Source organism: Phacochoerus africanus, chromosome 4 (genome assembly GCF_016906955.1).
Source record: "Phacochoerus africanus isolate WHEZ1 chromosome 4, ROS_Pafr_v1, whole genome shotgun sequence".
NCBI lineage: Eukaryota > Metazoa > Chordata > Mammalia > Artiodactyla > Suidae > Phacochoerus > Phacochoerus africanus.
In genome coordinates this window covers 27,217,752-27,229,902 of record NC_062547.1, presented here as the reverse complement: position 1 = coordinate 27,229,902, position 12,151 = coordinate 27,217,752, and the positions used below count along the sequence as shown (strand labels likewise).

Below are 12,151 nucleotides of genomic sequence, written 5' to 3'. Positions count from 1 at the left end.
TCCAGGTCTCAAGGTCCCAAAGAACTAGCATAAAACAGCTCCCCCGGTGGGGTCTGCAGAAACTGGCCATCTCTGTGCATACTACAGAGATGCTGAAAGGAGCCGTCTCTCACAGGAGTTGATTTAAGTGGTTGAGATTCGAGTCCAAAAGAGTCTGCAAGTCTGCGGCGTAAAGAAATGAGTGTTTTTATGGAGTTCCTGTCATGGCTCAGTGGTTAACGCATCTGACTAGGAACCATGAGATTGCAGGTTCGATCCCTGGCCTTGCTCAGTGGGTTAAGGATCTGGCGTTGCCGTGAGCTGTGGTGTAGGTCACAGGTGCGGCTCGGATCTGGCATTGCTGTGACTGTGGTGTAGGCCGGCGGCTACAGCTCTGATTAGACCCCTAGCCTGGGAACCTCCCTATGCCATGGGTGCGGCCCTAGAAAAGGCAAAAAGACAAAAAAAAAAAAAGAAAGAAAGAAAGAAATAAGTGTTTTAAAAAGTCAGAGGCCAGATTTTATCTTCACTATTGCAATGCTCGCTCTTTGGGACTTTCCAAAGCCAAAAAAAAAAAAACAAAAAAAAAAAAAAAACAAAAAAAAAACAACCAAAACCAAAAAAAAAAAAAAAGCCACTATCTTTGCCCTTGGAGGACCATGGAAAGAACCTTATTTCAGCCATGATTTGTAAATGGGAAGTTTCTCAACCATCTGACTTCCCTCAGCTTTCCAGACCTCAATTTGCACTTGGACACTTGCACCCTGTGTAAACACGGCCTCGTTGAACACACTCACTGGGACGGGGGTGTTCCATTTGAACAGAGCCCTCTTAGATTTGGTCACCAGGTTGAGAGAGGAGTGAGTGGGGCTGAAACTCCCCAGGACCGCCAAAGGCCATGTGACTTCCCAGAATCCACCGAGAATCTGGAAAAGACCACAAAAGTCTTCGGAATGATTCACCTCAAAGCCCTGGCCCCATTACTCGTGGCCAAAGTAGAAAACTGTGGGGCCCCTTGGCCCTCAGGTCTGGGGGGGCCGGGGAGGAGCTGGGAAGGTCCTGAAAAGGTCACAGATGTCTGGAGAGTGGAAGAGAAGAGCCACACCGGCCTGGATGCTGAGGATATTTGCAAACCCTCCTTCTCAGAGGCATTCTCCCACTCTCTCCTCTCTCCTTCCTCTTCTCACCTCCCACTGATGGCCAACAACCAACTCATCTTCCATTGCCTGGCAACCTAGTCAGCTTATCTCCTCCCTCATTCTCACCTCCTCAACCCACTTCCTGCCAGGCCAAAGAAAAGATCCCTCACTGAAGCTTCCACTTTTCAGTGACTGGGCAATCCTGCACCCCCCACCCCCAGCTATTCCTCCACTATTCTGATGAGTAAGGAGAACGGTTATCAAATCTAGAACAAACAAAAGAACAGGACACTCAGTTAAAATCTGAATTTCAGGTAAACAATGACTTTTTTTTAGTGTAAGTATGTCCCATGAAATATCTGGGATATTCTTAACACTTAAAAATTCCTAGTGGTTGGAGTTCCTGGTATGGCACAACAGGATTGGCAGCATCTCTGGAGCGCTGGGATGTTAAGTTAGATCCCCAGCTTGGCACGGTGGGTTGAGGACCCAGCATTGCCACAGCTGTGGCATAGGTCACAGCTATGACTAGAATCCAGCTATGGCTCAGATCTGATCCATGGCCTGGGAATTCCAAATGCCTTGGGGGGACCAAAAATGAAAAAGAAAATAAATTCTTGTTGTTCATCTGAAATTCACTTGTAGCTGGGTACATGCATTTTATCTGACAGCCCTACCAAAGAGACAAGGGCATGTAATCTCCGTGGAAGGAGCCCAGAGCTCAAACATTTCTAAACAGCTCTCGTTCAAACCCTTAGAAACCTCACTTGTATGGACCAACATACTTCATCCACATAGTTTCCCCATTTCTCCCATCTTATGACCAAATGTGTGTCCTTCTTGTTTGGGGGACACCATTCTAACAGTGGGTAGGGGTTATGGTGGGGAGTGAACCCAGGGTGGATGAGCAAACGAGCCACCCACCTGAGGGGGAGTCTCTGTCCTCTGTGGGGTGTTTTCTTACTGAGCATCTCAGCGCTCCACCCACCTTTAGTCATGACAGCAGCTCGCATGAATGAAGCTCATGCATGCATCTCTGTGCCCTACGTGCACAATCTCACTGAATCCTCATAATGATCTACAAGAGAAATGCCAACCCCATGCCCTCTTTACAGATGAATCTTGAGAAGTGGTGCAACCTGCCCATGGTCAGGTAACCGGTTAGTGGTCTGTAACAGATCCAAACTGGATTCAAACTTGTCTAACTGCAGAGCCAAAGAAACCCCTGGGATGTCACACTTGGAAGGCTCCCTGCTCGGGGAAAGGGCTCCTTGGGATCCCAGAAAGGTAAACAAGACAGTCTCTCTTTCTCTCTCTCTCTTTTTTTTGGCCACACCAGAAGCATATGGAAGTTCCTGGGCCAGGGATCAAATCTGAGCTGCAGCTGTGCCTGTGCCACGGCTGTGGCAACGCTAGATCCTTAACCCACTCTGCCACAGCAGGAATTCTGAGACAGTCTCCTTTTTTGAAAAAAAAAAAAAAATTACTACAGGGAGTTCCTGTCATGGCTCAGTGGTAAACGAATCTGACTAGGAACCATGAGGTTGCGGGTTTGGTCCCTGGCCTCACTCAGTACGTTAAGGATCTGGCGTTGTGGTGAGCTGTGGTGTAGGTTGCAGATGCGGCTCAGATCCCATGTTGCTGTGGCTCTTGCATATGCCGGCAGCTACAGTTCCGATTGGACCCCTAGCCTGGGACCCTCCATATGCCTCGGGAGTGGCCCAAGAGATGGCAAAAAGACAAAATAATAATAATAATAATAATAATTACAGTTGATTTACAATGTTCTGTCAATTTCTGCTGTACAGCAAAGCAAATGTATATATACATTCTTTATTTTCACATTATCCTCCATCATGTTCCATCACAAATGACTAGACACAGTTCCCTGTGCTTTACAGCAGGACCTCATTGCTTATCTACTCCAAAAGCAATAGTTTGCATCTACTAACCCCAAACTCCCAGTCCATCCCACTCCCTCCCTCTCCTCCTTGGCAACCACAAGTCTGAGCTCCAAATCCATGAGTTTGTTTCTTTTCTGTACATAGGTTCATTTGAACCTTATATTAGATTCCAGATGTAAGTGATATCATATGGTATATGTCTTTCTCTTTCTGACTTACTTCACTTAGTATGAGAGTCTAGTTCCATCCATTTTGCTGCAAATGGCATTATTTTGTTCTTTTTTATGGCTAAGTAGTATTCCATTGTATGTATGTACCACATCAAGATAGTTTCCTCTTTTTTTTTTTTGTCTTTTTGCCTTTTCTAGGGCTGCTTCCACAGCATACGGAGATTCCCAGGCTAGGGGATCTAATTGGAGCCATAGCCACCGGCCTACGCCAGAGCCACAGCAACGCCGGATCCTTAACCCACTGAGCAACGCCAGGGATCGAACCCGCAACCTCATGGTTCCTAGTCGGATTCGTTAACCACTGCACCACGACGGGAACTCCAAGATAGTTTCCTTTTTGGCAAGCTCCTTTAGGCACCGATGTCAACACTTTTGACTTCTGAGAGCACTGCATTTGTTTATAGACTGTGAAGGCTGGAGGTGAGGAGGGCACATGCCTAATGCCTAGCACAGAACTGGTATGTGTCCAAGGGCAGCTTGCTGCTGGTGGGGGGAGGGGAATGCTTAAGGCATGGAAGCCTTGGATGTGTAACTTCATGAAATGGAGCACTGGGGAAAGCGATCTGCCAACACCATGCAGAATGTCAAGGGATGTGCCCTTGAATGTCAGTCCCGTACCTGCCAGGTCCCCACCTGGCATTGCTCCTGTTCCCTCCCTTGCCCTTAATCTTTCAGCTGTCAGTCCTGGTGACCCTCAGGTTGCTCCCTGGAGAGAGCTGTATGCTTTCTGAGAAGGACGCAGGATGCCCAGCTGCTGACCTGCGGGAAAGGCTGGCCACGTGGCCTCGGCAGAGGTGCCTCCCTGAGGAGGTGAATACCAGGTTGCCTACCTAAGACATTCATGCCATCCTTGAACTCCAGGCCCTTCTTGATAACCACCTGCGTTTCCTCAGGACCCTCAGTCACAGTTTCGTTCAGGAGCGAGAGGACAGCATTGGTGGCATTGCCATCCTCGTCTGACGGAGGGGCCATCAGGACTTTCTTCGTCACTGTTTGAATCTAATGGGGTGGGGGAAAAAAACATAAAGATGAGAAGGTTGGGGTAAAGGGCCATCAAATGAGCCTGGCCGCTTACATAGTTTTAAATTCCCAATGTGTCAAAGGTAATTAAGAAATGCCCAAAACAAGGTTATGAAAGCGGAGAGTATTTTGTGTTTGTGTTTGACAGAATGATGCTTTAGGACACAAAGACAGCACAATACAATTGTCCTTATCACACAACAATTAATAGGATTTATAATGTTCTTTTGTAACTACTACAAACAGTACGATCCACTACTGGGACACAAGTTGCACGTTCAGGGATGCATATCTGATTCTCTCATTATCCTGGACAAAATAGCAAATGTGAGACCCAGGAGTTCCTGCTGTGGCTCTGTGGGTTAAGAACCCAACATAGTGTCCATGAGGATGCGGGTTCGATCCCCAGCCTCTTTCAGTGGGTTAAGGATCTGCCTGGGCTCTCTGTTCAAGCCTGTCTAGGCTAGCCCACCCCAGCTGGGTGCCAACTCCACTCCCCTGAGGCTCCCTCACCTTAAAACCTGCAAAACCCTGGTCACTGACCCCGCACCTCCTCTTCCTGGCTATCTGCCATCGCCAGCGGTGTGGCTACCTAGAGCTCTGGCTATATCCACAGCTGCCTTTCGAAAACAGAGGACCTAAATTCTCCTGGAATAAGAAGCGGAGTCTGACCCTGGCCCCAGGTCCTCCTGCACCCACTCCACTCCCTGTCCACGTCTCCCCTCCCCACTCCCTTCTCTTCTCCAAATGTACCAAAAACTTGCCAACCTCTGAAAGTCTACGTCCCGGCTTAGTGGGCTCTTCCCCCAGTTCTTCTCAGCCAGGCTCCTTCTGACCCGTTATTCCCTCAGCTCAGATGTCTCCCCCAGTTACTGCCTAGCCCATCATCCTGCCTCCAGCCCCCTGTGCTCACATGCCTTAATTTTTAAGTATCTTGGGTGTTTACCTGTTTGTTCTGGTCTATCTGCCCCTGGTCCCCGAAGGCAAGTAAGCTCTATTGGGCAGGGACCCTCACTGGATCATTCCCTGTGGCGTCCTGCGTACAGGAGCACACGGCCCCCAGGAGGTGCTCTCAAGAATCAGCGAATGAGCAAACACAGGTCACCGAATTCCCCAACAGCAAGGCCTGAAACCCCGTACTATTTGTCCTTTAGCCCCCAGGCCTCCCCTCAGTCTCAAAAGGCTGACTCAAGAGTTAGTGATTCAGAGTTCCCATCATGGCTCAGCAGTAACGAACCTAATATCCACAAGGACTCGGGTTTGATCCCCGGCCCTGTTCAGTGGGTTGAGGCTCCAGCATTGCCGTGAGCTGTGGTGTAGGTCGCAGAAAGTTCATTGCTGTGACTGTGGTGTAGGCCCGTTGCTGCAGCTCTGATACAGCCGCTAGCCTGGGAACCTCCATATGCTGCAGGTGCAGCCCTAAAAAGAAAGGAAGAAAGGAAGGGAGGAAGGACGAGTTAATGACTAGGAAATATTGTTACAGCTAAAAACTAGTTAAAACAGTCTCCATGAGGTTCTGTCCTGCCTTGGCCCATGAACTTCGGACTAATGTTTACTTCCTAGTTAGAGTTCTATTGTAGCTAGTGTCCAGTTTTTCTCAAATGATCTTTTCCCTGCTCAATTGCTTTCTTTTACTACTGGTTACTTTCTAGTTAGAGTTCTATTACACCGAGTGCTTTCTTTTGTAACTGAAGCACTCCCTAACACCATTTCCCCATAAGCAATCTTCTTTCCAGAGAAAAGGCCAAGGAACTTTCCAGAGAAAAGGCCTCCACGTGGCCCTTCTCACTGGGCTTGACTGCATGCGGTCAGGCCACACAAGAGAGCCTGTTGTTGCCTTGGAAACCTCACTTTGGTTCAGGGTCCGCCCAAAGCAGCGAACAGGTGGCCTCCCTGCTCTCAAAAAATGCAGGTCCTGCCACTTTGGGTGAGGGGGCCTGCGCTCTGGGTACTGTGCACCTTTTTTTTTTTTTCCAACGTCTTTATGTCTAACTCTGGTCCTGAAGCCCCCTCCACCACCCAAGAGAGGCTATCTGAAGCCAGCTGTACCCCAGGGTCACTGAAGCCATATTCCAGCACCCTTCCTTCCCGGGTATGCCACGACACCCTAGGAGTTCCCTTTCTTCCGACTCTCTTCACGGCCTCCTAAGCCCAGGGGATTGTACCAAGTTTAAGTTCTCTTTCCCCTGGGCTGCCTGCAGTCTAGCTTAAGAATATGCACCTCCCTCACCCTAAGGTAAAATATTCCACATGCTTTTTCTCTGACTGTCTTAACCCAAAGGGACCATGTCCCTGGGCTTAGCTGGAGGACTATGGGCTCACTCCTCGCAAGAATTTTGCCGGTGGGGGTGGGGGTGGGGAAGGAAACGGCTCTGTCCTCAAGCCTAGTGACCCCTAGTGCCTCAGGCAGTGACAAGACAGCAGAGACTGCCCACCACTAGACAGGCCAGGGAGTGTGAGTGGGAGTGTGAGCTCAGCTGACAGGACAGACATTCACCCCTTGCCCAGAGTGACAGCTCCGCTGCCTGCCGGATTCTCAGTCCTGCCTCACTGGCTTGACCAAAGGGGCTCCTTCTTGCCTGGAGCGTGGTTGGGACTGAGCACAGGAAGGGGGCCCAAATCTGTACCCCGTCGCTCTCATGCTACCAGCTCCTCCACCCCCGACCTTCTACCAGCTCAGCCTCCACGGCTACAATTCCAGAGCGCTCTTTCCAAAATGTCAAGAATAGACTTGGTACCCCGTTGCATCTATCCCTCCAAAGCAAGCAAATTCATCATTCTAGGCAGGCTGCCGGAGGGGAAAGCTCATTATACAGAGGGGGTCCCAGTAAGCACCCCTTCCCTAGCCTCTTTCTGTTCACTCCCCACTCAATTTCCCCTGCCTTTCACACAGCTCCCTGCTACAAGAGCCTCCAAAGTGGCCTTGGGCATCAGAGAACACATTACAGAGTTACCCAGAGTAAACTGAGCTCAGCAGTGGTTGGTAATTTGGGGCCACTGGAAATGTAGACTTTTTTCTTTGTGGCCTGTTTCCTAAATTTATTCTTCTATGATTTCCTGGAAAGAGCTGAAGGAGGTTCCTTGGTTCTAGTTTACTTCCAACCAGGGCTCATCGGAACTGAGGTGTATTCTAACCTAAATTAGCCATGGGTCTGGACAAGAGGCTGGCAAATGGAGCCTGGGTGGCTAACTCAGTGGAACCACTCAGCAGAATCAACTGCTTTTAAAAACCACGTGTTAAAAAATAGCTATGCCTGTATGAGGTTGGTAGGAGTATACCTGGCTACAAATTTCATAGGGCCATGTCTATAACATCCAGCAAACTCAGAATATCAAACTCTTTGGCAAGACATTTTTGCTTCCAAGAATTTATTCTTAGAAATACTACACACCAATGAAAAAGCAAAGAGAGCAATGGCACTAAAACACACTTAAATGAAAAAGCAAGCTGCAACATGGTGTGTGTAACACAGTACCATTTGGGTTGTTTTTTTTTTTTTGGATGCACCCAAGCATGTAGAAGTTCCCAGGCCAGGGATTAAACCCAAACCACAGCAGCAGGACAAGCTGCTGCAGTGACAACGCCAGATCTTTAACCTGCTGGACCACAAGGGAACTCCCAGGCTGAATTTTTTTTTTTTTTTAAGATTACGCATACGAACACATGCACATGTGACCAAAAAAATACACAAGGGGAAACATGAGTTGCTCTAGGAAAGGGACATGGGGACTTGAATTTTTACTTGTGTACATCTATAATCTTTAAACTCTCCTCAGTTCTCATGTACTACTTCTAGAATTTGACAAATACCCAATCACTGGGCCATCCTGGAGATTCAGATTCTGTAAAGCATGCGGATTTTAAGGTGTGTCACATGTGGTTTTGCTCCACTGCTAAGATCGAGACCCACCAGGCACTCAAGAGGGTGGTGGGCTAGGTGATAAAAATATGCTCTGGGATGACATAACCAAACATGGAGAAAAAGAGACCCAAGAGAAAAGGAGAAGAGGGATCCCAGATTAAAACGCTATGAAGTGTACTGCAAAAAAAAGGAAGGTTCAAAAACAAGCAAACAAAAACGACTCAACCCCAGTCCTAAAAAATCTGCTCCAGAGGACCTCATACCACCCCGAGGCAGAGAATATTAAATATTAAGAAATTGCTCCCCAGAGCTGGTTGGTTGAAATGGTCTCTAAGTTACCACCCTGGGAACTTAGGAGTTTGGAGAAGTGAGGCTATCAGAGCTCAGGGTTACCTGCTGAAAACAAGCTTGGACGAGGTTTTCAGGGAAGAGATTTCGAATGAGGTCGAGAAAGGCATCCAGGCTGGACACTTCGTCGTTCTTCTTCCCAGGCCCCAGCTGCTTCTTGAGTTTGGGGTTCCCTGGGTGGATAGCCAAGACCAGGATGACCCCCAGCACTGCGGCGATGATGGTGGTGGACATGTAATACACCATAGCTCTCGTGCCCAGGCGGCCACTGGCTTTAGCATCCAGGCCCGACAACCCTGCATGGAAAAGAAATCCAGGAGGAGGAGTTCCATTATGTTCCTGTGAGCTGCCCATCTCTGCATAGCTGTCACCAACCCGCAGCTTCATCCCACTCAAAGGCATTAATGGTTAATCGAACCTCCTTCTAACTGAATTATCTGTCAACTCCACAGTTTACAATTCCACTTTCCGAGGATGTTTTTGAGATTCTAGAGAAGTGGGCAGAGGTGGAGAGCGTTTGGTTCCAACTTTATAAACTGGTCAGGTGACTGCTTTTTATCAGTCTGCAATAGTGAGTTAAAGCTGAATACTGTGTTCAATGGTTAATTCTGAGATAATGCCCTTCCCGCTTATTTGGTATGAAGATAGCCTTTATGAAGTGATGGTCCTGGGACATGCTAGGATTTTTGTTTGCTTTGTTTAGTTTTTTGTCAATTATACTACATATTTTATTTATGCTTTGCATATTTTTCACTAAAGAATAGGTGATTTACAATGTGGCGCCAATTTCTTCAGTCTAGCAAAGTGACCACTCATATATATATACTCCTTTTCTTATATTATCTTCCATCATGGTCTATCCCAAGAGACTAGATATAGTTCCCTGTGCTGTACAGTAGGACCTCATTATGTTTGTTTTAATGTCCTCACTTAGGAAAATAAAAAGCTGGTAGCCCTATGTATTCAAAAGACATTCAAAAGACTAGTCATGAAATCAAGAGTCTGCAAAAGTGATGTAGCACAGCCCTCTCGCTCCTGAGGTCAAGCTTGATGGAGACCACGTTTTCTGACCTCGTGTAGGGATGTGACAACACGTGCAAAAAACACCCAGCATAGGTGGGAGCTTCGTCTGTATTTCAGGAGCTCCTGTGATTGTTAGTGGAAATTCCAAGCAAGTCACAAAAACCCCAGCCTTCACTGGGTTTTTTTCCAGTAATTTCTTTAGTCTTTCTACTTCCTGGTTTCAGTTCCTGCTTTTATGAGACCAAGAGATTGCAACCCTTTCTGGGGATCAGTCTTTTTTGCCTTTGGGGAGGAAGTTATTATTGATGTTAAGTTTTCTGAATGAAGCTGACCCATGTATGACCCACTTCTTACAAAATGAAGTCTAATTCCAGACAATGGAAGTAAGGTTTCCTTACCAGGTTGGCCAATGAACCATCTGTTAAACAGGCATGGAGAACATTTCCTCTGGTTTCAAAAAGAGCATTTAACATAAAACACAGCATTACTCAATATGGGGCTGAATGATACTGAGTCTATCTCTTTCCATCACTGGGTTCACTGGTCAACCATCTATGAGACTGTAGCTTCTGAATCTCATGGAGTTATCAGAGCTTCTCTATCTTCGTAAGGTGAAGAGTCCAGAGGACAACTTTCTCAAGGTCACCCAGCTTGGTGGCAGCCAGGTATAAACCAAAGCCCTACTCATTCTTAACTCTGAGCCTAGTCTCTAAACTATATCAACTTAGACCGTGTTTGACTAATATTATTTGGTAAGGAGGAAACTATCAGTATAAGCCCATGGAGGGGAAAAAAATCTTTCAAATAAAACAGTTATTTCAGTCAATAACTAGTGAACATCTCCAACAACGTAGCAGAAAGATTGTACACCATGACCAGGTGGGATTCATCCCAAGTTCACAAGGATGGTTCAACACATGCAAATCAATCAATGTCATACACCACATTAACCAAAGAAAAGTCAAAAACCACATGATCATCTCCATAGATGCAGAAAAAGCATTTGACAAAGTCCAACATCCATTCACGATCAAAACTCTTACCAAAGTGGGTACAGAGGGAACATTCCTTAACATAATCAAAGCCACTTACAACAGACCCACAGCAAACATAATACTCAATGGAGAAAAGCTGAAAGACTTATCACTAAAATCTGGAACAAGACAAGCATGCCCACTCTCACCGCTGTTATTCAATACAGTATTAGAATTCCTAGCCACAGCAATCAGACAAACAAAAGAAATAGAAGGCATCCAAATAGGAAGAGAAGAGGTAAAACTGTCACCATATGCGGATGACATGATACTATATAGAAAACCCTAAGGACTCAACCCAAAAACTACCTGAACGAACTGATCAACAAATTCAGCAAAGCAGCAGGATATAAGATTAACATTCAGAAATCAGTCACATTTCTGGATACTAACAATGAAATATTAGAAAAGGAATACAAAAATACAATACCTTTTAAAATTGCACCCCAAAAAATCAAATACCTGGGTATACACCTGACCAAGGAGGTGAAAGACTTATAATGTTGAGAACTATAAGACATTAATCAAGGAAATTAAAGAGGATGTAAAGAAATGGAAAGATACTCCATGCTCCTGGGTTGGAAAAATTAATATTGTAAAAATGGCCATACTATCCAAAACAATATACAGATTCAATGCAATCCTTGTCAAATTATCCACGGCATTTTCCACAGAACTAGAACAAACAATCCAAAACTTTATATGGAACCACAAAAGACCCAAAATTACCAAAGCAATTCTGAGGAACAAAAACCAAGCAGGAGGCACCACTCTCCCAGACTTCAGGCAATATTACAAAGCCACAGTCATCAAGACAGTGTGGTACTGGCACCAAAACAGATATACAGACCAATGGAATAGAACAGAGAACCCAGAAATAAACCCAGACACCTCGGGTCAATTAATCTTTGACAAAGGAGGCAAGAACATAAAATGGAAAAAAGACAGTCTTTTCAGCAAGAATTGCTGGGAAACCTGGACAGCTACATACAAATCAATGAAACTAGAACACACCCTCACACCATGCACCAAAATAAACTCAAAATGGCTGAAAGACTTAAATATAAGATAAGATACCATCAAACTTCTGGAAGAGAACATAGGCAAAACATTCTCTGACATCAACCTTACAAATGTTTTCTCAGGTCAGTCTCCCAAAGCCACAGAAATAAAAGCAAAAATAAACCAATGGGACCTAATCAAACTGACAAGCTTTTGCACAGCCAAGGAAACCAAAAAGAAAACAAAAAAGACAACTTATAGAATGGGAGAAAACAGTTTCAAATGATGCAACTGACAAGGGCTTAATCTCTAAAATATACAAGAAACTTACACAACTCAGCAGCAAAAAAGCCAAGAACCCAAAGGAAAAATGGGCAAAAGACCTGAATAGACATTTTTCCAAGGAAGATATACAGATGGCCAACAAGCACATGAAAAAATGCTCAACATCCCTGATTGTTAGAGAAATGCAAATCAAAACTACAATTAAATACCAGCTCACGCCAGTCAGAATGGCCATCATTAATAAGTCCACAAAGAACAAATGCTGGAGGGGGTATGGAGAAAAGGGAACCATCCTGCACTGTTGGTGGGAATGTAAGCTGGTAC

The 12,151-nt window shown here is 45.9% G+C and overlaps 1 protein-coding gene across 1 annotated transcript in view; it reads right to left on the bottom strand.

The window, feature by feature from the left end:
- Nucleotides 1-12,151, bottom strand: part of SLC1A2 (solute carrier family 1 member 2) — a 121,101-nt gene that overhangs the window by 39,689 nt on the left and 69,261 nt on the right. Inside the window, exons 4-5 of the mRNA XM_047775988.1 lie at nt 8,529-8,779; nt 4,083-4,251 (exon numbers count right to left, since the gene is read on the bottom strand). Coding sequence (XP_047631944.1) covers nt 4,083-4,251; nt 8,529-8,779 — 420 coding nt within the window. The remainder of the gene's footprint in view (nt 1-4,082; nt 4,252-8,528; nt 8,780-12,151) is intronic.